This window comes from Bombus pascuorum, chromosome 10 (assembly GCF_905332965.1).
Source record: "Bombus pascuorum chromosome 10, iyBomPasc1.1, whole genome shotgun sequence".
In the NCBI taxonomy this organism is placed as follows: domain Eukaryota; kingdom Metazoa; phylum Arthropoda; class Insecta; order Hymenoptera; family Apidae; genus Bombus; species Bombus pascuorum.
This window is the reverse complement of record NC_083497.1, coordinates 7,691,723-7,719,056: the sequence shown is the minus strand read 5'-3', so window position 1 is coordinate 7,719,056 and position 27,334 is coordinate 7,691,723. Positions and strand designations below refer to the sequence as shown.

General features: G+C 36.2%; 1 protein-coding gene across 2 annotated transcripts; it reads right to left on the bottom strand.

Annotated features, from left to right (window-relative positions):
* Window positions 1–605: 605 nt before the first annotated feature.
* Window positions 606–27,334, bottom strand: LOC132911322 (glutamate decarboxylase). Of its 2 annotated transcripts, XM_060967929.1 has the most exons (11): window positions 27,042–27,237; window positions 25,879–25,964; window positions 25,436–25,526; window positions 21,501–21,737; window positions 13,530–13,846; window positions 12,820–13,071; window positions 12,151–12,218; window positions 6,933–7,011; window positions 4,124–4,273; window positions 3,734–3,928; window positions 606–3,380 (listed from the first exon to the last, which is right to left on the bottom strand). In XM_060967929.1, the coding sequence occupies exons 2-11, from the start codon at window positions 25,933–25,935 to the stop codon at window positions 3,207–3,209; spliced, it is 1,620 nt and encodes a 539-aa protein (XP_060823912.1). In that variant the 5' UTR covers window positions 25,936–25,964; window positions 27,042–27,237; the 3' UTR covers window positions 606–3,206. The 2 variants fall into 2 exon arrangements, with proteins under 2 accessions (XP_060823912.1, XP_060823913.1); XM_060967930.1 differs by lacking the exon at window positions 25,879–25,964 and having other exon boundaries at window positions 27,042–27,334.

The following is a 27,334-nucleotide window of genomic DNA, read 5'->3' as shown; positions in this document are numbered from 1 at the left end:
TGCATTGAAAGGTGCATTAAAAAGTGCATCATTGAAAGGTGCATTAGTGCATAGTTTATGTGACGCTAAAGTTCTTCAAAGTTTGTAGAACTAAAGTATATATATATGTGTATATATAACAAGACATTAAATTATGTAGCGAATAACAATAAAGTACAACAGCGTAGAATATGCAGTAACAATGTCACAAGAATAGAATGCGACACGTTTTAGTGTACTTCTCAAATAATTTTCATATTGGTACAACGAGTGCTGAGAAATATAGAAGTGAACATATTTCGCGGCTTTTTATTTACAAATCTGTGATTCGTCAAGATATAAGAAGAAATGGCACAAGAATAATGTACAAAACCGTCGTTAATTAACGGCACTGATATGGCAAAGGTATACTTCTTACGTTTATATTCACAACAATGTGAAGTTTATAGATTCGCCAAATGTACGTGTAACATGTATGCAGATCAAAGGGTCGAGATTTTTCTCTACTTAGATAGTGTCATTGTATAATTCCTTTACCTGTAGAAATATAGTACCTTTGGCTAAACTTTTTAATATACGTGCATATGTCTGTGTGTATATATGATAATGTCTTTCTCTGTGTCCTCTTTAATTACGTTAGAATACGAGTGAATTCGTCGAAGTAAAATCAGCCATTCAGTCGGCAGTATCAACGACTGGTGATTAAAAAAATTGATAACGCTGATAAAATTATGGACAATTAACAACAACGGCTCGATAGAATGTCTCTTCTGCAGGTATCGGTAATCGTGGTCAGATAAACGTCATTCATTTGTTTCCTTTTTTTTCTTCAAAAATACATACCCTCTGCTCCCCTAGTATTGTCTAATGCATCATGATATCGTTTCGATTTTACATTACAATTCACGAATTCCATTTCACGTCAGCTTTAGATGAATATTATTAAAAGTTGACTCGAATCATGCGTAACAGGAATATCGATAATGTTCTACGACTTAAACAATATCGCATGGGGCCCTTTATCTTAGCACGTTATTTTCTCGCCTCTGTATATACTTTGTTTTCTATTCTGTCTTTTATTATTTTGTTCTCATTCGTTCTCGAATTTCTTGTGAATGGAAAAAGATCTATCGACGGCTCGGTAAGTGTCGACGGGAAATGAAAACGTCGAGTAAATTCGTAGATTTACAATAAATACATTTTAGGTCTCCCTTATTAATATACACCTAGATATTTTGTATTTACTTAAATTTAAAGACATCTTCGTTCTTTTACTCAATGGCGAGTGAATCGAAAAATCTATATAGGGTCGTTCGGTTCTTAAGTGTTGCCATTTTTTATATTTTCATTGCCGAACAGATTGATATTTCTTTCGTCGTTTCATACGAGGCAAAAATATCGAAATTTTATAGTTAAAAAGATGCAACTCTCTTTTATGGTTTCTCTTTTTTGTATTAACGAAATGAATCAACGTATGAGAAGTGATGGAGCTAACGATCGATAGTGTCCCCCTAAAAAGTTAGGTGAAAGACGGGAATGCGATTCGAAACTACAGAACTAATTTTTAATAAGAGATTTCTTTACCAAATACGTAATAAGATGTTTCCAACAGTGTATAAAGGTAATCGACGAACTAAATGACAACCGTTCGCACGAATACTTGAAAAAGCATGTACTTTCATGGGTTTGTGTTTTGTATTTTAAAATCTCAACGCTAAATATATATATATTTATATTGTATATAATATACGCTTTGTTCTTTATATATATACTTATACTTTTTTTTTTTTAGTTTCAAATACATTTATACTTTTTTTTCAAGTTTCCTATAATGTATATTAATAAATATTACTCTCCGTTAGTGGTGAAACTCTTCAATAATAAATAATAACATACGTACATTTTGTATATAATAATAATGTATGCAGGCCTGCCCTCTTTATTTTATAGCTTTGCAAACGATCAATAAGTAACAAATTCATTTAGTCTCTCAATAAAGTAACGCGCATCATTTCTAAGCGAACTAATATCATTTTTTATCTCTATATTACTCCGCCGCAGTGTACCGATGCAAGTAAAAATATTTTGTACATCTATCTCGTTCTCTTCGAACGAATTTTTAATTAATTCAGTATTCTTCTGAGTTTCTTTTTCCGTTCGTGACTATTCTCGTAATATATTTATTTTACTTATTGCCTCCCTGTGAGGCATACGCAACGTTAATGATGTAATCAAAACCAATTTTCGACTATCTTTTTTCTAAATCCTGTAACTCTCAATAACGTTCTGATACGGAGCCAACTGTTGCAGCGCATATGTCATGTATTTTCACTAAGAAATAAAATATTAATTAAACGAACTCTCGGTCATTATAAGCGCGATTAACTATATTTTACTATTGTTTCAATCTATGATGAAAACGCATCGTTGCTACTCCTTCGTTTCCCTTTTCTTTTCTAGTGAATAGGTATAGCGCCAAGGAGTGAAAACTAGTAACATTTACGGCCGGAAGCATCGCTAGAGCTTTGTAACTTGATTCTTCGTTTCGTGGATGTGCTGTATGCTTACACCTAGAGAACTTACATGCTATGAGTATCCTCTGATCTTCAGTAGCTGCCTTGTAATATGCTGAAGAAGCGTTCCTCGTGCTACGAACGATGATTCGGTGACCGACTCTCTTCTGTCGTCAATTTCAAGCTCGAACATTTAAAGAATATTCAAACGAAACGATCGTCTATTATAATTTTAATTTTCATTTTCCTAGATGCAGATATTGTACCAAAAATCCAAATTCAAGTTAAGCTCTGGATAGTAGCAATAGAAATTTCAACAAAAATTTTCTCAAGTGAAATTTAATTTAATTTAAGTTAGAAAGATATTCTTTAATGCGAATAAAAACTTATCTTTTATTTAATTTTTAGAAAGAATTTTTTTAACTAAATCTAAAAGTTTTCATTAAAAGAAGAAATAAAATAAAAAAAGGGAATATTTTTTTGGTCTACAAGAGAAAAGGAGAGAGCCGGTGCACACTGATTAGGTTAGTAATCATGAATGCGAGTCTCGAATTTGGCCTCCGAATTTTGTACACGTAATGAAACGCGACGCGATTCTCCTGCTCGTTAAATGAATTTCTAATATCAACTGGAATCACTTTCGATACGATGTCGCGATATAATCAACTGCATCGCGGCGGCTGATTACGCAACTAATTAGAACGGGCGGGTTTCTTACAGATCACGGCCTAACCGGTCCATTTCATCCAGTAGGAAGTCGACGTCCGCTTCCGTAACCGCAGCACTCGAGATAATATTTCTGAAGAAATTGGGCCGTCGATCGTCCGGCTGGTAACCGACCATCAGTGTTCCAGATTGCATCATTCGGCCTTTCAAAATGGGGCAAATCTGTGAACAGATATTTTTCTTCTGCTTTCTCGGTACATTAAGGACATGTAGAAATATTATTATTATCGATAAAAATAATTCTAATGAAATATAGGATAATCAGGAAATTGTAAAGTTGGAATATTCAAAGCTAATAATTTAAGTTTGGAAATAGAGAATTAGAGATCTAGAACGTTAATTAGGGTTTAATTAAACTATAGTCAGAATGGAAAAATAATACCCGTTATAATATTTAATAAGTTGAAGAGAAATTGCAATAAAATATGCGTAAAACTCTGCAATCTAGTAATTGGAATACGTTGGAATAGAGTTAGGAAAATTTGTAAGTTCTCAAAAGATTGTTTTAGTCTCACATCTGCAAGGATCTTGATCCTCTCCTGAGTATGTGGCATGTTCCGAACGCGTATTGGAAGGTACCAGAAGCAGACGTTCACCATTTCAGGTTCCAGTATCAAATAATATTTATCAGGCATCTGTTTGATCCGCCTGACCATGTACTCTGAGAGTTCCATCAGCCGGTCCATGTGTTTCTCAAATCCTTCTGTACCCTGTGTGTCAAAACGAATTTGGGCAACTTTATCATACAAATTAAATATCCTTCTAAACTGAATTATATTCTCTGACCATTCACTCCATCTACTCTCTGAAATTTATTTTACGAAGTTCGTCAGGATTATCTTTTCTAAATTTTAATAATTTCTGTCTACGTTCTCCAGTTTTGTTCGATTGCTACGTCCATTTACCTTGGCTCGCCATTGCAACCAGAGCTTGAAAATGTCGTTATGACGTCCGCATTGAATCACCTTATCACCGGTGTCGTATTTCACGTCATACAGTTTGTCTGTCATGAACAAATACTCTGCGGACATTTGGTTGCAGCTAATCAGCAATCCCTGCAACATAAAGACATAAAGAACATCGCGAAATGAGGAGAGAAAACATCGTCTCTCCTGTTGTTTTCCAGTTCTCGTTTGTTTTTATTTCAGTCCATTTTATGGAGCTTGCACAATGAGCGTTTCGAGGCGCGTTCGAGAAAGTTTCTAATTGACAGGCGCGACAAGAAACAAACGCGGAGAGACGGGTCCCGGTCGATATGAGAATTCAACTCATGCGCAGGAAGAGGGAAACTGAGGGATATTGAATTTACAAAATGGCGACTGGTACTCCGCCACCCTACCAGCCACCATTGTACACCCATGATCCCGCGATTCTACGCGTTTCACGTCCTAAAAGTTAATTGAAAGCTTGCCGTTAAACATCCGCCCCTCGTGATTCGCCGTGAATCTGACTTTATAGGATGAGAAGAGAATTACAGTAGAAGAGACAATAAATAATACAGGGAAATTAAAAGTGACTGAAAATTCATTGAAAATTCATTGAGAATTGTTGATGAGTTCCATAAATTTAATCAGAACCTAAAGAAATAGATATTTAGAACGTTGAATTTCTCTGATGATTGTTGCCACCTTTAAATTCACAGTTAGTCACAATTAAAATAGCATATAATTGCGGACTAATTACATAGACTATTTGTATTAACAGCATACACACGCAATAGGAGGAAATTATACACGTTTAATATGAGAAAATTCAATTTTTTCAAGAATAGGTGGCTAATACGCGAATCAGTAGAAACAGACTCTACCTGGTCAGACGCACGGTTATTTTATACATAGAACTGTCTGTATTTGCATTATGTACAGGGTGCGCCGTTAGAATCCGGACAAAAGAAGTTTTGTGCAGAAAGTTGTTTATTTAAGTCAATACACAAAAACACATGAAAATGTTGTTATATCTCATTTAAAGGGTCCTTGCTGAGAACTTTTATTCTATGTAACCACCCTCTGCCTCTATGACCTGCTCTATTCTTGCTCTAAAGCGCGAGCACGCTGACTTCAACTGGTCGCGTTTAATTGTCGCGAATTCTGACTCGATAGCAGCTCGTAGGGAGTTGACGTTGGGGTGCCTGCATTTATTAGTTTGTCTCTCGATAACGCCCCACACGTAATAGTCCAATGGGTTTAGGTCGGGACTGTTAGGAGCAGCTTCGTGTTTTAACGAACACAGAATCAAATGACAACGGGCAAATCTTTTAAGCTTGGCGGCCTCGGAGAGCATCTGACGGACTTTGAGAACGTAGGAGGCATATCTAAGATCCTCTTGAGCTATTCGACGGACAATCGTTTCACTCACCCCCAAGACGGAGGCTAATTTTCGGAGAGAAGTTCCCGGATCTTCCAAAATCATGTCTTGGGCCCTTTGAATAATTTCTGGCGTCCTTGTTGATTTTTCCCTAACCTGAACTTTTCTCGCCGGAGAAGGAGAACCCTTCTCGAACCACTCTGAGGCTGCGTATCTCTTAGCAATGTCGTATACCGTCGATCTTGGGTAGCTAAAGAATTTTATAATTTCGACCGGCGTTCTCCCGGCGCGAAGACTTTCTATAATCGCCGCTCTTCTATCGTATTCCGGGTTTTGCTTAACGAGTTCTGTCATTTTGAGGTTATAGAAGACTTATTGACATATTTAACTAACTTCAGAGTCAATCAGCACAAACATCTGAATTCTAATATGGTGGGAACTACAAATTGAATTCTGTCCGAATTCTAACGGCGCACCCTGTATATATAATAGCATAAAATTATAGACGGTCGACATTGAAAAGCTTCATTTTTTCAAGAATAAACGAATAACATGTGAATAAGTAGAAACTGACTCTACTTGGTCAAACACGCGTACATATGTCATATGTATCTATTCCTCGTGGATCTTCTTCGTTTCTGGACTATAAAGAGAAAAACATGAAGCGATACAATGATCATTTAACCGTGTAATATACAGTGACATACAAGAAAAAATTAAAAATTGATATTTGTGTACATGATTATTACTGTTATACGTGACAGTCATTATCAATCATAATTCTATTCTGTACAACTATACTATCTGCAATTATCATTTTATCCACTGTATGTCATGTGAAAAAATTCATAACAGTTTCGATTCATATTGAATTAATTCATTCATATTGAAATAATTCGTGATCCTGATTTCTCTATTGCAAGTTGCAACAATTCTTAAACCTGGGGTTGTTCGAACTGATTTTTCCCGGTCGTACAAGGATGACGATGAGGTCGAAGAAGGAAAAGGCTCGGTAGAATCTCCCTCGAAACGTTCCGCGGCAGCCGGCGCACGGAATTTTAATATCCGAAGGGGAAGTTCTGAGTTAGCAATAACCACGCAAGCGCGGGGAGAGAGGGATAAACCCCCGGGCAAACCGTCGCGGTACGGCCGGCAACATATGTTATCTCTTAGTTTAATTAAATTCCTGCAGTGCTGCGTTCCGACGCGTACGTCTAGCCCCACGGAATGCAACTACTGTTGTGTCATCACCCTTCCAGGAGACCGGAATTTTGCTCGGTCCACGACCTCGAGCTGTCGATTTGCTCGACATGATGTATACCCACATGTATGAGACACGTCGCGGAGATTGATCACGATATAATTCTACGTACAGTAAGACGAATTAAGGAATGAGTTTCGTTGACTTACGTCCTCCTTGAAGTGAATCGTCGAACACTGAAGCAACGCTCCCATGAGTTTGTGCGGGTTCCAGGTTACGGAGTCGGCTCTGTGAACATTGACATATTATGAAGGATATCTGGATGGAAATTGTTACTCAAATATCATTTGAATTATTATGAGAATCTGAAGTTGAATGATATTATATATAGGTATATCGCAAACACTGCTTTTTAAAATTTATCTCAAAAGTTATTGTACTATTATTATTTGTGAAAGTAAATCATTCTTTTCTTGAGAATTGAACAGCAATCATGTGCCTACCGAAATTGAGAAATTTCTAAAAAATAGAATTGATCAGTTTGGCTTCTGAGAAATTCATGTATAGAAACTAAGATCTATAGTAGATCTTCTCGAGAAATTGTGAGAGTATTTAATATGTTAAAAATAGGATTGTGATTCGGATTTGGGTTTAATAACAGGAGATAATGAATTGAAAAATGTGAGTGGAACAGATTTTATCTGTAATCTAACGAAAAGAGTGACGTAAATATGGCTGAGAAAGGCGAACGAGCTCAGCTGGTCGTCAAACGGTTATCCACTCCCGAAGGGACCAATAGGGGATAAAATATGAGTTATTTTCCCTCCTGCTTCATGGGGGTCCATCAATTCGAGAGAAGAGCTATTAATATAGCCACGGGATTGGATTTAACCCTCTGCTCCTAAGAGACACACCCTTGCGGTAAAAATTCCTAACCCTTCTTAATCCTTGCCGCTACGAAACGCGAGAACCTGTATACTACATGACACTAATTTGCGATGCACTCGAAACATTCAACAAGTGTCGCTCACCTTCCCATTAAAATAATCCACTGTCCTTTTAATATGCATCAGATAGGTTGTACATGATTTCTTAACGAGGTAATCTCTTAATCAGAGCTTTTTCTAATTAAAAAATTAGAAATTAATACGGTTAAATTTTTAATCCTTGTAATTTGGTCTTTACAAATTTAAATACGACGTCATTTATTTTTAAGGTAAATAAAACAGCACAAAAAGGGACTTATTGCTTAAAAAGATTATTGCATTACAAAATTTTAAATATTTTTAGCTTATTGTAAAAGTAAATTAAAATATTATATAAATATAAAAATGAAATACATTAAAATTACGTTAATTGAATGTCAAACGATTTTTCGATATTCGATTATCGTTTTGTAGAATAGAAAGAACGTAGCCTTGATAGTACTAGATATTCTAAATGATAGTCATCAGTATCATACTCATATTCCATAATAATAATTCGGAACGTGTAGCTTTTCGTTTACGCAATCAGCACCAGTTAACTCGGTTTAAGTAGAATCAGATGTACACGTGCAGACGAGCGCGGTACGGTCTGCTTCATGACAAACGTTATCGACACTTGGCAAGTGACACATATATCGCGAAACTGTCCCTACTGTCTGTTGACTGTGCTGTGGATGATGTGAGAGTACTCGAGACGGTCAGGGAAAGAGATTCGTGTCGACGACAGGCGTTTGCCATTAGTCACTCTTCTGCATCCTCTTCAACATGCGAGTTTATCGCACTGTTGTATCACCAACACTTTCAACAGCTTCTCCCATTCGATGTTTCGTATTCATAAAGCTTGCGATCCCATAGTGCATATATTTGCTTCGATATTTCATTGTGTACTTAATGTGTGATTTAATTAATCGAGAAATTATAATTTTATAGAGCATAGTTTCATTTTAGGGAATCGAAGGAAGGTTTCCCAGGTGTTTTGATTTTCCATTAGTTAAAAAGATATCGTTAAGAGTGTGCATAATGTCTGTACATAAAGCTCGAGTGATTAATGTGGTTCGCAACTGGGGCTGGCGCGTGCAGCACCCCTCTGTTCACTTTTAAATTCGTCTTAGGTGCCAACCCCAAAAGCCGCGCAATATATATTACGAGGGTTGCTAATTATCCTCCCCCCAGAAAGTAGGCGAGGAAAGCAGCTACTTTTCAACTGGAACTGTCAAATTCATTATGCGTTGAGGAAGAAGGATTGATACGTCAACCTCAAAAACAGTTCTCTACGTTCACCGAAATACAAGAGGAACAAGATTCATCTAATGTTAACGCTTATCAATTTTTTGTATCCATTCACATTCAAATGCAAAAAGGTAGTATGGCTTTTTCATCACTTTATTACATGTGCACGAACATGCCTACTAACTGGACTGTGTGCGTTAACCATTTATAATTTAAAACTCAGAAATACATAGAAAGCACATAATATGCAAAAATGCGTAAAATACCTAAAGTATGATAATCGTTACGAACAAACCTCTGCTTAGTTTCCGTTCCATTAATTGCATTCACAAAGATATGATTTTGCGTAATAACTTTAATGCCTGCGTGCATATCAATTTCATTATTTTTAATTGCAAGAGCAAATTTTGCAAGCTTAATTATTTACCTTCTCTTTATATTGCTTCTTTTATCAATATGTTAAGTTGACACTGAGGGATAAATTGACTTGGAAAGATTCATATTGTGAACGAGGAACTAATTCCACCAAAATAAAAATTACTTGCAATGATCACCGGACGAGATCGCAATAATCGCGCTCCAGATAATCGAGAATTCTCGGTACAATTCAGGGAGTGTATATGAAAGAAAAATACACGTGAAAGCAGCTGAGCTTAGCTGAGTATGCGACAAATCTGTTGAATCCAGCGAGAGAAGGACGCGAACTATCAGATTCACTTCCGCCTGCAAACCTTGCTCTCTTCCCCAGAATCTTTTATGCGTAATCATTTCTGACTTTGTCGCGACGGTGGAATCACGATTTCCCTTTTTCTCTGTTTCTCTCTCTCTCTCTCCCTCTCTCTCTTTCTCTGTGTCGCTTTTCAAGGGTCTGCACTGTGCTGTTCGAGGGAGAAACAACGATAGTTGAGGAGGAGAAGAGAGGGGCGACAGAGAAGACAGACAACGAGAGAATGAGGGAAGATGTTCCCTTTGTACGAGTTTAATCCAGCATTGTCGAGGCACGGTCTTTTATTTCAGGCCCGCGGAAGGCACGGTACGATGCGGCGGCGCGTCGATATATAAAGAGGAGAGTTCTGTTCTGCAAATGCGCTCCAGGGAACTGATCCAGCTGTTGCTCGTCCTTCGGACTTTTCGTTTGCCATTTTAATCAAGACTTTCACAGGAAGGAAGTCCTGGGGTACAGTCTGTACAAGCAGCAAAACAGCGATGAGAGTGGAGGATTTTACTCGCGTTTACTTTACATAACGTGTGTTCCGCTTTATTTAGCTTTGTTATACATCATCGTGGAATCGGCCAATATTTAATCTTATAATTCTGAATTACGTATCATGTTTCCTTTACTGCGATTTTCAGATTTGATTTGATACTTGAATAATATTTGCGATATTTGCATGCTATTCTATATAATTTATGTATCACTGAGATATAAATACATATGGCAATACCGACAAGTAACAATTCGAAAATAGAAATTTTGTTTTCGTCCCTTATGTCGCTTATGTAAAATGTATAAAAATACTGCCATGAAATATTGTAAAAATTAATCACGAAAGTAAACCCAATAATTTGTATGAGCTTCAAAACAAAGAAAAAAAATATTGTTGCCTGCGCACGATATAATTTCATTTTTTGTGTAACGATGTTTAATAAGCTTCGATCGAATTCGAAGAACATTTAATTCATGACAATTTTGATGCGAATTACTATAAAGTAACCTCAGGACATAGGGTTAAAGCTTTGTGCCACGAAAATTTGTAACAAAACCACATTCTAAAACTAGAATAATAATTTACTCCTGCGTGAAAAGGATAGATATATAGTTACTATTGTTCACAATAGTAAAGTTCCTTCATAACACGTGATATTAACATTCTCTGTGTAGAGAAAAATTCCGAATAAATGCCACGATGCAGAAGAACAAGTGACGATACTCGAAATTACTCGAAACCGGCGACTTTTTGCGTGAAAATGATTTTCCTGGCAGGCCTCGTGCCACTTTTTTTCGGGTCACGGACTGTCTGGCGTTGAATGAAGGGAGCAGATGCGGCCGGATGCAAATCGTGGATTAATCTCGCCAACCCCATCTGAGCTACCCCCGAAATCGGTCTATCCCTGACCCCCAATTGCAGCTCGAGGGGTCGGACATCGCTCGCCTCTGTGAATCTATATGCGAAAGTTCGCATGTGTCGAGGACAGGAGTCACTCCTTTCTGTCGCCCCTCGATTCTACGGATTACGACACTGTACAGAAATAGCTGGCAGGTATCTTCTTTCCGCGTCGATTAATTTATCCTAATTTTTAGCTAGAGAATCTTGTTACAGATTTTTTATATTTCACAAATTCCTTTAATTGTTTCGCGATTAATGAAAGAATACCCAGGTAAATTTTAGAAGGATTTCTGAGAATAAAAATTGGCGGGCTTTTATGTATTTTTATGAACAACAACCCTGCTGCATTCCTTGAATTTTTATTCATATTTCGATATTTCAATCTCATTACTAGCATAATATTGAATTCTTTTTACTTGAGAAATTGTTTAGTAAGAAGAAAATATAACTGAGTAAAAAAAGAACCGAGGAACGCAGCAGGATTGAAAATTCAAAACTGTGCATAAATATATAAAATATTCAAAGTAAGATATTTGTTGATAATATATATTAGATGAAACAAAATTATTTAAATTTAATTTTTTAGCTACGCTGTCAAAAATATGCGAGATTATATAAATATCCGCAATGTGGAATAATTATAACATTTCTCATTGATGTCAATTTATGAATGGGATTATTTTACTTAAAAAATCCTATTTAACCTACATTTTTCCAAATTTCAGGATACTGTAGTTCGTATTATTGTAGTCTTGCAGTCATTATTAAAAGAAATTATCCTATTCCCGTGCAGAGTGATTTTTCTAAGGTTTAAGGTGTCTTATTCTCATCCCGAATACATTGAAAAAGCTTTATCGATTTTATCTTGCGTGCACGCGTGTGCGTATGCTTTCTTTCTGAGTGACTCCATCAAACTAAGCCTCAATAAACTACATATAAAGTACGTGGATTAAGCCGCCCCTCTATGGAACACACGTGGAGGTGTTTCTGGTTGATCGAAAAGAGGCGAGTCAAGGAAGTTGGATCAATTTAAGGGTGAAATTACGTCACACCTTTTTTTCTAAAAAATAACACAAATCAAATATTTTGTTCTTTTCACTCACCGTTCGATTCCTGTCATTCGGGGATGTCTGTATTTCCTTGAAAGAAGCAGTCCACCACCCCAAGCCGCCTAAGAAAGGAATATTTCGTGAAGACTTGTAAACGTTGACTCTTAAAGCCCAGATTTTCCGAATTTTCCCTCAATTTAACCCATCGAAACTGGCCGTCGACTACGTGACGCTTCTCACATCTATTATTTACGTTAAGACTCTTACGCGTTTGGCATTTATCGTTCGAACGCTAAACCGATTTGAATAAGCTGTCTGGCTAAGTGAAAATCTCTCTCGTCCTGTTCTAGCTTCGAAATACTTTCATCTTCGGTTTTGTTCATTACATTAGTCGAACAGATATATTTTTTAATTTTATACGTGCGATACAACGGAAACGATCGATCGTTCTTACAATTGAACCGAATACAACGACTTTAATATTCTGTCTATTCTTGAGTCATTTGATCTCATCGATAGAATTATTGTTGGTGATTACTATAAAAAGTACACATAATGATCTAAATTGTATAAAATATTCACAGTATAGTACACGTTATGTTTAGGAGATGAAACTAATTGCATCGACTAGATCCGATTTCTTTGATTGCGTTCATAAACACATCAATTTGTACAAATATCTAATTATTATAATTACTGGTAAAATTAACTGATTTCACTCACGTCGATGTGTAGCCAGAGCTTGTGTCTCTGGCAAATATCAGCGATTTCTGGAATAGGATCGAATGCTCCGATGACGGTCGTTCCTGCGGTAGCATTCACGAAGAAAGGGATATGTCCTCTAGCCTTGCGTTCCAGAATCAATTCTTCCAACTTCGATGGGATCATGCGTCCTCGATCATCGCTTGGAACCATCACACAGTTGTCCGTTCCCAGTCCGCAGACAGAGGCGCATGATTTCACCGAATAATGGCACTGTGCGACAAATTAAACACAGCTTAAATTTTTATTTCTATCTAGATCATATGGTGGCTATAATTTTACTATGAAATCATAAATGAAATTTCTCTAAAAGAAATTCTCTTATATAATTATTATTAATCAAAGGGTTCTCTAAAAGTGAATTCATTGCAAGGGATTTCTTTCTAAGCTAACAAATTTGTAGAAATTCTATCTTGGAAAATTTTAACTTCCACTGTTAATTGATAAAAAATAGATAAATAGAAAAATTCATATATCTTGAGGAAGGTGAATCGCGATTAAAATTCTTTTATAGAATTGTGAATTAAAGAATTCTTAAAGAAGAGAACAAGATGTATCCTAACAATCAAAGATATAGAAATTGAAGAAGATATGAAGATATATTTATACAAGAATAAAATTTGATTTATCGCGAAGCTTATAGAAAACGTTCTAAATAGAATTAGACGTACCTGGTCAGACGTAAACATAACTAGCTGTCCCCCGATAGCAGCGAGGCCTCGTTCCTTATAAGCGGGGAACATTTTGTGTCTGGCAGCGAGAAAAGCATAAAGATTGCTGATGGAACCTCCTGGTGCAAGGATGGAATCACCACCGTTCCAACCTATCAGCTCCCTCATTTTCTGAAGCACTACGTGCTCCATCAAAATGAACACCGGCGCGATTTCGTAGGTGAACATGTTCGTGTTGGCTGTCGCTGTCAGCCATTCGCCAGCCATCGAAACGATATCAAGACCACAGGATAATTGATTGAAGAAATGAGGATGACCTGAAGAAAATCGCAAAAGAAAAATGGAATTATTACATTAGTTCACATTTTTTAATATTGGAAGTACAAACCTATGCCACTATATTCTGTACAGATAAATGTATAGTACCATACGCAGATGATTATAATTAGAATTATGTAATGAAAAGAAATAGGTATGCGCATATATTAATAAGTATGTAATATATAATTCTAAATAAAGTATAGTTTGAATATTTTACTATATATTTTAGAGCATTTCGTGCAGTTCTGCATCTTTACATTTTCTATAAATGCATGAACATTCGTAATATGTTAACTATTCTTTAATCTTAATAAAAATCAATATGAACTTTGCCAAAGAAGTTGCGTTTTTAATAATTGCAAACATAAAAATTCGTTTGACGGATATAGTAGTTGCAGTGTTAACGATCGAACAATAGTATTGAAATCCTTGAAACAAATGTCTGTGTTAAATTTACGAAACAATCCTTTCACCACGGAAGGAGGCATTCAAATTAATCGTTTTCACCATGAATCAGGGTGACGTTCTAATTCCTTTGAAATCTTGATTGTTTGAAGACGGCGTCCAATGGCAGAGTAATTAATAACACCGACGTGGCACGTGGCCAAAAATTATATTGCCAACGTTCGTAACGCCAAACAGCGAGGTCGGACGTTAAAGACACGCGAATAGAAAGCAAGAAGAGAGAGAGAGAGAGAAAGAGAGAGAGAGAGCTTTAAGCTACTGGCTGAGTACGTTGTCATCCGCTCTGCTGAACATCGCGCCAGGATCAGGGTTAATGCTTCTGTTCGATGGGAGTCTGCCTTCTGATGCGACTGGGGGAACAAGTGCTCGGATTCTACTGTTTCTTGTACGTTAGGTACCCTGCTGTATCAAGTTAGATTTTTGTATTTCATTTTCTTTGGTAATCAATAATTTTATTTCGAATCAATCTGTTAATTTTATTTATATTTATTTAAAAAATAAATGATTTTAGCAAATATAAATTTTAAGATATTACACTTGTAAGATATTGCAAGACTAACATATAGATAATGTAGGAGTATAGTAATGCTTATTCACAATTATGTTTACGTTAAGTCAGTGAATTCTGTAGCTCAACCATATTGTGATTACTGGATTCCAGTCTATAAATGTTAAGGCTGCTTCCATACTTGGGACACATGTGGAAATGATTCGATATAAACGACAATTTGCTTAAATTCAAGATGAACCGAGAAAACACTTGAATTCGGTAAGTAGATACGGAACGTTTGTGATCAGACATGGAGTAAAGAGGCTATATGAGTCACCAGCCTTTGTTATGCAATAAATTGATGTCTATTAATGCTCTTTACACTATAAGAAGCATTTTAAACGATTTCAGAATTGTTACTAAGCTATCCACAAGAAATAATGGAGAAAGAAAATAATTTAGGAGTAATAAGTAAATACCTTATTATAATATTCCAGGGTTGAAAGAAGACTTTTACATTCATCATTTTGTTAAACACATTGTCTTTTGTTAATTTCGATTCCTAAATATTTCCTATCTTTTTACTATTTGTTTCATTCTTGTTAAAAATAAATTATGTATTTACATGCGTAAATATTACTATTCAACGAACCTAAACGAGTTTGAATTATCCTTATTAATTCCTAATTCTGTAATTATAAAACAGATTACGGAATAAATAATAAACTAGTAGATTTTTATTTATTTATATAAAGTAAATCCTTTTGTTAGTCATGGATATCATTTCTCCGCAAAATTTATGTTTCCGTGATGCAGGATTTTCTTCCACCCTTGAAACCTATATCCTATCATTCTCTAAAATAAGGTAGATCCCTTGATCCCGAGAATTGATGGATTCACTCCATTGAATATCCGGCCACGAAAAGACTTTCTCCCCCGAGTGTACGATAACCTTCACAACCTTTGATAACCAATAAGCATAGTCGGAAGGTTTTCCGCGTGAAACCTCCAGAGTCGCGTTATGTTTTTCCGAAAATTCTGCCCCCTCGATATTAAGACTAAAGACGCGAATGGGTATTTCGAGGGTGGCGCCTGGACATTTTAATCTCACGGTATTACGTAGTGATTGACGTATGACGGCAGTCTATCGGGGGCTAAGTGCTCCCCTTGGCACATCTGTAACTGTAACTTCAGTACTTTTCTAGCGCGAAGTCGAGATCATGATTTCCCTCACAAATTTTCGCAATCTTCAAGAATATTTCATGAAAGTTTTGGAATAACAATTCGTGAAATTAGTGAATAATGAATTTCTGTAATTTTAACCAAAGGATACTATTTCTAACTTTTCTAACTTTGTTTCCTTAATTTGAGTTATTCCATCCTTCGATATTTTAACCCATTTAAAGAAATAAAACCAAATTCTTGAAACTCTAACAAATAATTACGATTTCTAGTCATTCGATCGTTTTTTACTTATCTCGAATTATTTTGCCTTCAGTATATCCAAAAAAGAACCTCAAAGAATTTCCAATGAAAGAGATCAGCAATGATCGAAATATCCACAAGCGCTTATCGCAATTTTTCTCCCTATATGGCAAACTAAATTTAGTAGATCCAGCAGTGAAACACCGAAATCACGAGCGTATATCTCGACATAAGAGTCTCCACCCCAAAAATGCGATATCGGGCAGCGGTATCTGAGCCGTTTGTCGCAGTGTTATTCGCAATTATCTTGGTCCGTGGATCGTGGCACGCGTCCGGTTCTGGGGTGTGCAACAAGACGTCTCCCTTTCTCTGTCTCTCCCCCGATTTTTCCAAGAGCATCGAGCTCCAGCGGTTCAGCCAAGGGTGGTGGAGGGTCGATGGTCCGAGGAACCCGCATTTTGCGCGTCACACGCGTCGCTGCACGACTAGATTGTTTGCAGAGGCTCTCAAACTGACGTATAACACAGGAAACACAAACTATTTCGACCAACTGGCGAGACAGGCTGATGTAAATCATGCGAATCGCCAGCGTAACTATTCTGTGGCAAGCTTGCGTTATCTTCTGAGACAAATTGAGAAAGTTTTAACTATTACATAAGTGCAATTACTTGTAGATTGAACGTGGAAAATGAATTCAGAGCAGAAGTGGGGGATGATTAAGTGAACTTAGCTAAACTTTCTATTGGCAAGAGATTAATGTTGTAAAAGTGAAGTTAGACGTATTAGATTGCGTTTCTTAAGAGAGTGTTACAGATCATTAATATAAAATCTATGTAATCAATAATATATGAATTATTTTGCTTCGTTATTCTTTGTAAGTGGATTAGGTAAATTTATCTCACCGCCATTCCAAAACTTTCATCAATTTATCAGAAAATTCCGATATGTTTTTAGTACACTCATAATATTAGATTTCTCGCCATTATTGTCATTAATTGATGCAATTATAGTCAACCTTTATCCAATACGATATTATTCAATGTAGTTGAAATAAGTATCGTTGCTATAATATTCGTCAAAATATAACATTAAAAGATTTTAATATTTTGGTGTAATATTTTAAACGTTCCAGAAATGAATGCAACGACGATTAAACATTCATGATGGGTAGTGAGCGTTTTGTTTGCGTAGTTTATAGGAAGATACGAAAAACAAACGCACGAGAGTGCAACGCGCGGATCGAGATAAACCAGGCAGGTTTGCCGTATTATGTAGATTTAAGGGTATGTTAATTTTGCTGTGAGCTGCAGGGATTTTCGAACCGGATCCCCTTAGACTCATTTTCATTGCCACGAAGTAATAGCAAAATAGACGCTGCCCCCTTAAAACTAATGGACGGTGATCTTCTTTTTATTGCGATCCTTTACATTCTCACGTAAATCGAATTTCTATATCAATTTTGTGTTACAAACATTATAGTCTATTTATAATGGAATATTGAAAAAGGTAGTAAAATAAAGAAGAATATACTGTCATGTTTTAAAAACATATTTATAACAGGTTTGCGTTACTTGCTTTCTCGCGATTTCTGGCTTTCTCATATCAATTTCATTATACTCCTACCTTTTTCTTTGTTAAACATTGTTTTATTCGTAAAAAAGCTATTTAAAAAAAGTAGTAAAACAAAGAACATTACAAAATAAATTTTTCATGTTTTCTACTTATTTTATTAAAGAATGTTTGTCACAGATTTATACTGATTAATTTCTTGTAATTTGTGGAATTGATATAGGAGGACATAAATAGACTGGTATTTGTACGTCCGATACGATAGATTCTGCGATTTGTTCCTTTCACTAGGTTGCTCTTACGAGCAATTACTACGTCGGAGGGTATCACTTTCCGACTAATTTGCTCTCTTTTCCCGCGTGGAAAAGAAAAACGGAACAAATTTTAACGTGGAGAACCTGCTCGATGCAGACCTCGGTAATATATTACAGGGCTTAGGATTTGTATGAAGAGAAGTGTGTAACCCTGGCTAAACGCTAATACCGTGCAATCAATCATATCACTAGAAAGAAAACCATTTCGAATGTGGTCTTGAGCTCAGACTTATATAACGGCACAAGAGAACGTCTTATGTGAATAGCATTATTCACCTTTCGATGGAGAAACTCCATAATTTCATTTCTTTTACGTAACTTTTACGTAACTCTTAACTCCACAATTTCATTTATCATCATGCACTACATATCTGACCAATTTTAAATATATAATCTTTATGAATTATATATTAAACAGATTTTAAAAATAATTAAAGCCCCAATTTTTTAAATATCATAATTTATACAGACTATAGAAATTCTAAAATTTAAGTCAATTTTAATGATCAATCAAATCAAATTAAAAAGGAAAGGAGTATCGTTTATGAGAATTTCCATTTGTCTTTGTAGGCATGATATTTGAACAGTTATGATTTTGGGTGCAGAAATTCCATTCTTCTCGCCTTCCACCGAATGGATGACGTAACAACTTCTGCGTTCCATGACGAAACGATTTCTACATTCCACGGCCGGCTATCGATGCCAATTTAAATTCCAATGGGTGTAGGCGATGCTTTCGTGTCGAAAGTTCACGAAGGGTTCAAACTATGAGCGATCCCGTAGCTACCCCCGCTTGCTCGCCCCTATTTACTATTTCCCTCGACCCCAGCGAGGGAAAATCGTGTAGAAATGGCTCTTAATTACACCGATCCTATTGAATTCACCACCCTGCGCAGTGGTGCCACGTGCGCTAACGCTACAACCGTGTTTTTCGATGGGCACAGTTTGTATTGTTCTTCCCTCTCCCTTTTTTTTCTGGTTATCCATACTCGAATTCCAATGGCTTTTTGCAGAAAAAACCATCGTAACTTCGATCCACGTTGAGGGGAATTGGGACGAGAGTTCTCGATTGAAAATTGGCAACTTTTTTGTCTGTTAATCCTTTCACAGTCTCGTAAAATGACGAAGAATTCAGGATGAATGATTTGAAAAATAATTATTCTTTTGTCTTCAAAATATTCTACATTCCTGATATCAGATATAAAGAATATATATTTTCAATTTTCTATAGGAAATAAACGTTGATAACTGCAGTTAAGATGTGAAATTCAAATAAATAATTTATACAACTTCATTCGATCTTAAATAAATTTTATATGTTTGTCTTCTTCAGGCTACGCTGGTGAAGCGTAATTTTATCTTAAAAATATAATTGATAGGTTTATAATTCTGAAGAAAATTATTTCTCCATCTTTTTGTAATTATGCCGAGTTTCACCTTACGATATCGAAAAATTGTTGGCGCATGTAGTTTGTGTTTTCTAGGTCGAAACAACTAGAGCGCCTATTTTATATATCGACAAAGAGCTTTATAAAGGAAACATACAGGGTGTCTTTCCAGTGTCAGACCTTCAAAATTCTCAGTCTTCGTGATTGTATGGACATTCTATATCGACAATATGTCGTTGTTGATAAATACGAATCAATCACGCACGTCGATGCACCAGCTCCACCTCAATCAATCAAAATCTTCGTACGTATCTCGATATTAATCGATATTAATCTCCTTCTATCGTGAGTTACACGATAGTGGAAATTTCAAGCTCAGCAATAATTTACATAAATTTGACTGATTTTACATAAATCTTTTTCTATGTATATAATATTCCATTTTTTAGATACATATTCAGCATCATATTAAGTCCTAATATGAAGTTTTACTTAAGACTAGTTGATTATCGTAATATTAAAATTTATATTAATTCTGCGAAAATTCGTTCATAAACAATTTCTCTCCCTAAAACACTGTCTCCCTTTTAACAACCCCCAATATCTTTATTCTTTTTATGGTGCCATATTTCAAAAGACTATCATCGACATTCTTATCATCCAACACCCCAAAGAAGCATTTTCAACGTATCTACAATCAACTGATTCGATTGCAGAAGGGTGGATATTTCCTTTTTTTCACGGTTTCGATGACAGTCAGATCGCTACGAAGAGGGAATCTTTCGTGGAATATAATCTAATAAGGACTTTTTGTCGGCACGTATACATCGTGCACGCGTCCCTCTATACACAGGGGGTGGCTCGTCATTCACTCTGTCCACGATCCTTTCCATCGGCGTTCGCTACCAGACAAGCCTGATTTCTGGCCTAAGTTCGGTTTGCCCTCTTCCATTGTGCATTAGCATCTATTCAAGCTGGTAATCGAATCCTGCCGAGATAGCGAACTTTCGCGGGGGATTTGCGGTTGACTTTTGGCATTTCCTCCACCGAGAGACTCTATAGACTCGCCAAGCTACGACTAAATTAATACCTCAGTGTAAACTTCTACGACCGCACTAGTTGTTTTACGGAGTTGAAAATTTTCGATAAGAATCTTGAAATTAAAATTAGAGACAAATATTAATAGATAGAATTTTCAAGCCACGATTAGATTAACATCTCAGTGTAAAATTCTACGATCGCGTTAGTTGTAAATGTAGGAGGTAAACAATTTTCAATGAGAGCTTTAGTATTGAAATTTAATACAAAAATTAAATATTTTGATTTGTCCAATAAATTGGAGGGATTTTTAATTTTGTGGGAATAAATGGAATTTAATTTTGTAGGAATAATAGAATTAATATTCAACATTGATTATTTATTATCGTACAAATTTTTCACTTGATTCTTCCTTTACAATTGAAGAAAGAAATGGAACTTTATACAACTCGAAACTGTATCACTGCTTCTCAGAAAAAAATAACCAAGATAGTGCAGGGTGATAACACGGTTTTTTTATTTCAGTTAGCAGCAGCCCCTCGCTCATTTATCACGTGCACAAGGGCAACGTGTATATTTCGGGGGTTGTAGCCGACGGAAACGCAGGAAGTGTCTCTAGCCACCTTATCTCCGACCCCGAGAGCGCGTATGCTAAATTGAATATGAAATTACGTGGCTTATCGCCCTCCCGAATGCAAGCAAATGTGATAGCACAGTGTTAAGCGTTTCTCTACTAGTCATCATCTCCAATTTTCCTACAGTTTTTCCTTTAGATAATTTTTATCCATATTTAACAAGCAAAGAAAAATCGTTTAACATTCTTCATTTTGATTTAATTCAGAATTTTTACTTTTAATTAATAATCAACGATTAAAACATAAAAAAAGTTATTTTTGTTGTTTCTAAGTAATAATCACGAGTTTGAATAGTCAACTTGTTGTATAGATTAACGTTAACTTACCAGTTTTAACTTGATACTTTAAGGTGGTGGAACAATCAATGAGAAGTTGCTGAAGAGTCAAACCAGAATCGGGAATTTCAAGATCCAGGAGGCGCATCATTTCGGAGGGATGATGGAAATCGAGTACCTTCGCAGTTCTGTCATTCGTTGATTTGATGAAATCCAATAGAATATCCACTACCTTCATCAGGAATTCCTTGGTTGCTGGATAACCTTCGGCATTCTGCGGCAGGATATCTGAGAGTAACAGAATTGAGTATTGTAGTAATAGATGTCTAACTATTCCTTGGGTTACTATATTCTTGTCTACACAGAGATTCTGTAACATATTGTTTCCTTAGTATCTTCGAAATTATTATATAAAATTGTTTCTTCTAGATATATACTGCAAATATTTAACTGTCGAAATACATTCTACCTTTCACTGAATTTTATTCAGTGATAATTTTTTATTTAAGTAATTAACTTTACTAACTTGGAATCTTATAATTCCAATAGTGTTACAAGTATAATTCGTTATAAATTCTGAATATTCTTGGAAATATCATAAATATAACATTAACATTCAGCATTGTATCATTTGAATGTTACTATAAACACGACTCATCAAATTGTTATTCTTGATTGTATAATTTCGAAGATGTTGAGATGCCAAAAAGTTGGTAAATCACAAGCTACGACACTGATCGAAGTAATTCGAATTTAATGAACCGTAGTGGTGGCTAATTGCTTACTGGTGACTCTCTAATTGTTATAATCAAGTGAAATCTCTTCTACGACAGCGACACCGATCGATTTGATTACCGTTTTATGGAGCGTCCGTCTTTTCGTCGGCGCTCCGTCGCACAGTGAGCCCGATCGCGATTTTAACGGACCAAAAATCGAACGCAATATGTGCAAGTCCAATCAGTATCTTTACTCGTTTCAAAATTCATTGAAATAAAGAAAAAGTTCAACGTTTCTTTAACGGCTCGTTAAATACAGGTTTTTATATCTTTCTTATTAAATTCTAGACGTTATATTTTCAAATATGTAATGAAACTTTGGGATAAGCTCAATTCCTACTCGTGTTAGATATTTTTCTTCCTTAAATCTCATCGTGTTATTAAATAATCATAATTTTTAATATTACTACCAAACGAGCGAGAACGGGCCTCTAAAATCGAACTAAGTATAATTTGTACTACATGCTGCATATTTGCAAAGTTTTGGTGCAGAGGAGAACGTTGGAGCATATAATTGTTACGAGGATTTTGATATTAATATAACGTTATGATATTTTTCGTCTCTTATTTTACTGGGAGTATCTTTAAGGACAAATTATTTCATGTTCTCTCGAAAAAATGCTTAAGACGTAAGACAAATTTAAAAAATGTAAGAACAGCACGGATGTTAAACGAATACTGCCCTACGCACGAGAAATTAAGAAAATTATAGTTTGATTGTTTATATCTGTGCTCTCTTGACTCTGTTATCCACTTATTTGTTAATTTATCTGGCATACTATACAAACTCGAAACAGACGTTTATCTCTTACGCAGAGTACAATTTGTTGTCGGACTTTTGACCCGCTAGAATCGCGATCGGGCTCATTATGCGCCGTTTTGACCTACCGCCGGCTCTCCTTCGCAGAAAACGTCAATTATTAGAATGATTTCACCTCATCAAACAATTGAAAGTATAGACCTATATTGACACACTCTCACTTGTTTGGTGAGATGACACCATCTCATATCGTCATCGTCTCTTCATCTTCTTCTTCTTTTTCTTCTTCGTCTTCTTCTACGTGTCATACCAGTGACGAGTGACTTGTTTTGCTATTCAGGAACATTCATGCAATAGTCATTTATCGTACTACACGAAAATGCATATAATACAATCATGAGTACAGATACACTGAAAATATTTGTCTTCCAAAAATTTGTGACGTTCAATTTAAAGGAAGATGGAAGATGGATAAATTAAGAGATAGAATTTTATTGTGACTGGAATTTAAAATGTAAATTTTACCTCGAGTAATTTGATTATTTTATGGCTCTGGTTTGGCGCAGATAAAAACTATTTACAGTAGGACATTTCAATGTGCTCGTGGTAAATCCTTGGTAGATTGAACTGTCTTTTAGTCCCTGGGTAACCATAAAGTATCCTGTGGAATAAACCACCCTTCGTTTCCCATTGCATTAAGAAGATCCCATGGATAAACAGACCAGAAATTCGCTAATATTTATGTTTTAAAGTCACTGTTTTTCTGTTATCTGAATAGAATGAAGGAATATTGAATTTAACTAACTTAATAGAAAAATCCTGCTTAAAAAGATGATCATTTCAACTCAAATTCAATATGCTTTATATTGCAACTTAATTAGTACGAGTATATCGATTCTTAAGTCATTTAAATTTGAAAAAAGTTATCGTTCAAAAGTTATGTTAGTTAAATTTTACGATAAAGATGTATTCAGAAAGAGTAGTATAAAGCTTTTCTAAAGGAGCAAGTGTATTTTTCAATAATCACGAGAACGATGAATGAGAATCGAATGGGAAAAGGAGGGAGCGTGGAACCTTATGGTGAATCGTTCTGAGCCCATGGTTAGACAAGAGAAATCCCTGGCTTCCAGAGGCTCTGCTTCGGCTAATCCAGCTCTATCAATCTAACGTCTGAAAAGACCGTCAAAGTCTCCTTTTTTCGGGTTTTACAGCGCTTCCGATAGAACTACTGATCAGACTCGAATGTTATTCAATCGATAGTGGAAACAATGTACACAGAGGAATAAAGCTAGTAATTAGCGTTAAATCGCGCAAGAGACGGAAGCATCGAATACATGCTGTTTCGATTGGCTGAATTACAGATTCTAGCTTGATCTAGGTGGAAATCGTACGTCGTTTGGCACCAGATGCACGGGACCCTCTATACGTGGCTTTAATCAAAGCGCCTTCTAGGGGTTGTTACACGCGGCAATTAGTTCTGGCGATTTATAAGCAGGATTACGGGGTTAATTTATAGTAACGAGTCGGAAGAAACACGAAGCTACTTGAGTTCCCGATAAAAGTTTTCGAGGCAATCAAAATTATAACAAAATTTCTGCAATAAAAAGATCTTCTGTAATTAACTTCTATCAAAATTTTAATAAGTTTGACGAACTGAAAATCGATTCAAGAGAATACAGTTACGTTTCTATAATAAATCTCTACTGTTATCTGGTATCAAAATCCTAAAATATGTCAACTAAAATCGACTCATTTTTTGACCAGAAAAATATTAACCGATCTTTTTTATTCTTTTTTAGCTTGGAAGCTGCTCTTATCGGTATCTAGCACTTGGCAAAGTGTAAACAGATTCCCTACAACAAACCCTTCCGCCCTTTCTGTGGCGTGTAATCTGTCCTCAGCCACTCGTCGTCTATGAGCCTCTTCAAGCCAATTCTAAATCCTCTATTATTATGCACCCTTCCGAACCTCGCAAAATCAGGGCAATATTGTGACTCCCGGATTTCATTCTCGAAAAGCCAAGGCTGCCTCCACAGTCGGAACACACGAGGAGATGCTCCGAAACAACTTTAGAAACAATAATTTGCTTGGATTCGCAGTGACGCATGAAGACAGTAGAAGAATATTGGTCAGTAGATACGGAACGTATCTGGTCAGACATAGAGTAAATTGAATGCACGAGACATTAGCTTCTGTCGCGCAACAAACTGACTTTTGTTATCATTTTTTCAGCTATACGCTACGATATTGACGTGCATTATTGTAGTTTAACATAAACAATTAAGGGAAAGTTCGAAAAGATACAACATATATGTAGGAGAAGCTAAGGTTATCGTTACATTAAAAGGAACACTTTTAGCTCATTCTATTAATTTTACAGAAAATTTCTGAAGAACGGGGCATGCTGTGATATTAGAAAAGTTCTGAGAAAAGATTTTGATGAAACTTACCCGAATATTTCAAGTTACAGTGCTCCCTAGAGAGCGAGTACGTGTTTTCGGAACTCATTAGTCTGGTCGGTGAGTGTGTCCGGGCGAAATTCTGAAATTTACAATAAATATCTATACTTATTGAACTACATGAATATATATTTCGTAACATTCACCACAAAAATTACTGACATTCCTTAGAATAATCTCGTCGAACGAAGTATAAATCTAACGAAATCTGTTGAGGAAAGAAATTTGTAGTAGTAAAAGCTCATAGAAGGTACGGATGCATCCGTTCTCAGGCAACGATTACAAAAATTACCATCTTTCTTAAGGACATACTAATAAAAGGAACCAAAGAAACATAGTAAATGAACAGCTACCGTAACTACAAACGATCATAAAATGAGGAGAACCAGAGACAGACACGATGAATGATGTGGAACGAGATGAGAATGCCTTACATATAAGTATTCCTTGATTGCTGTGATTTTAGTGCCGATCATTTGCACATTGTCCATGTCTCTGCTTGTGCCCCTCGCCTCAGTCCCTACAACAATCAACAACAATGTCCGCTTCAGTGTAGAACTTTTCGAACAACACACTTTCGCGCTTTTCCGTATCTTTTCTATTATCCATAGCGAGAGCCTGACAGAAATTGCGCAACTGCGAAGCGAGAATTATTAAAAAATACGCCGAAAGAACACGGCAGGCCGAGCGACCAAAGAAACATGGACAGAGAGCATTGTCTGTTCTTTTTCGTTCTGATTTCTTTTTTTTCTTTTCGTTTTGCATTTAATTGTCAGTGAACTTTCAACTTCAGGTTCTTTGAAATCGTATCGTTGCTCTCTGAACCGATTGACTGGTCCTTGGAGCGTGAAAAATGTAAGCGATAGATCATCGTCGAGAGATTAGAAACTACGGATCACTCTACTGAAAGAGAATAATTCAAACGTGGAAAGAAAAGTGCTAATTCAAACGATTACGTAAGGAGGAGGATAGTGCAAGCTAATAGAGAATCGTGCAGCTTTCATTCAGATTTTCCGTATGTATGGTATTTGGTGATTTATGTCGAGGAAAAAATATAGCGGTATCCAGGGATGTAGAATTTTTGTGTAGAATACAATTCTAATCAAATGTAGCATATTGTGATAAAAGAGATAAAGTTAATAATATAAAAAGTACGTACGATGTATGTTCCTGTACGTGTAGATAATAAAATACAAAGTCTTCTAGAAAGTACAAAGTTTCTAGAATCAAGTATGGATTAATCTAAAGTCTTTTAGAAAATAAGATAATATTGTACTATTCGAATTATTCGTATTTTGAATAAATCATCCACGGATACCTTACAATGACATAGAACGAATGGAGCGAGAATGAGTTATGCGTGAAAGCGACAATTCGAAACAAGAACCGAGAGGTTACAAAAAAACATTACCAAATTGCACAACAATCCCAAAAACATAATCCTTCTATTACCCCAATAGAAATCACCCTTGAAGAAATACAGTTCTATTTTCAAAACCCTCTCGAGTATCTTTAAACGACTAAAACTGGAGAAAGCAAAGATGATCAAGAAGAGAAACGGTTGCAACGAAACTAGTATTACCAAGGAAGTACTCACCGAATTCTTGCTATCTCCTCGTGGGATAGTTGGAGTACGAATACTTCGATCTCGCTCGCGCTCGCAAGGGGATGAAGCTGTTGTAAACGGTAGAGAAGGACTGGAGGATGGATCGACGATAGACTGGTGAAGCGACGACGGGCTTCGGGGTGGTTTCCAAGGGACTGCTTCCAGCCGAAAACGCCTGGACGACTCTCGAGCCTCGGCCTGACTCGGCCTGCCTCGAGTCTGCCTGACCCAGTTTCTCTCTCTCGTGCAACCCACGCAACTACCCCCAGCTGGCGGGGGTTGTT

Coding starts and splice junctions, on each gene's coding strand:
- LOC132911322 (XM_060967929.1), bottom strand. CDS start 25,935: ATGGACAATGTGCAAATGATCGGCACTAAAATCACAGCAATCAAGGAA. Junction 7,012..12,150: donor CGAATGACAGGAATCGAACG/GTGAGTGAAAAG, acceptor CAATGTTCACAG/AGCCGACTCCGTAACCTGGA. Junction 3,929..4,123: donor GGTTGCAATGGCGAGCCAAG/GTAAATGGACGT, acceptor TTTGACACACAG/GGTACAGAAGGATTTGAGAA.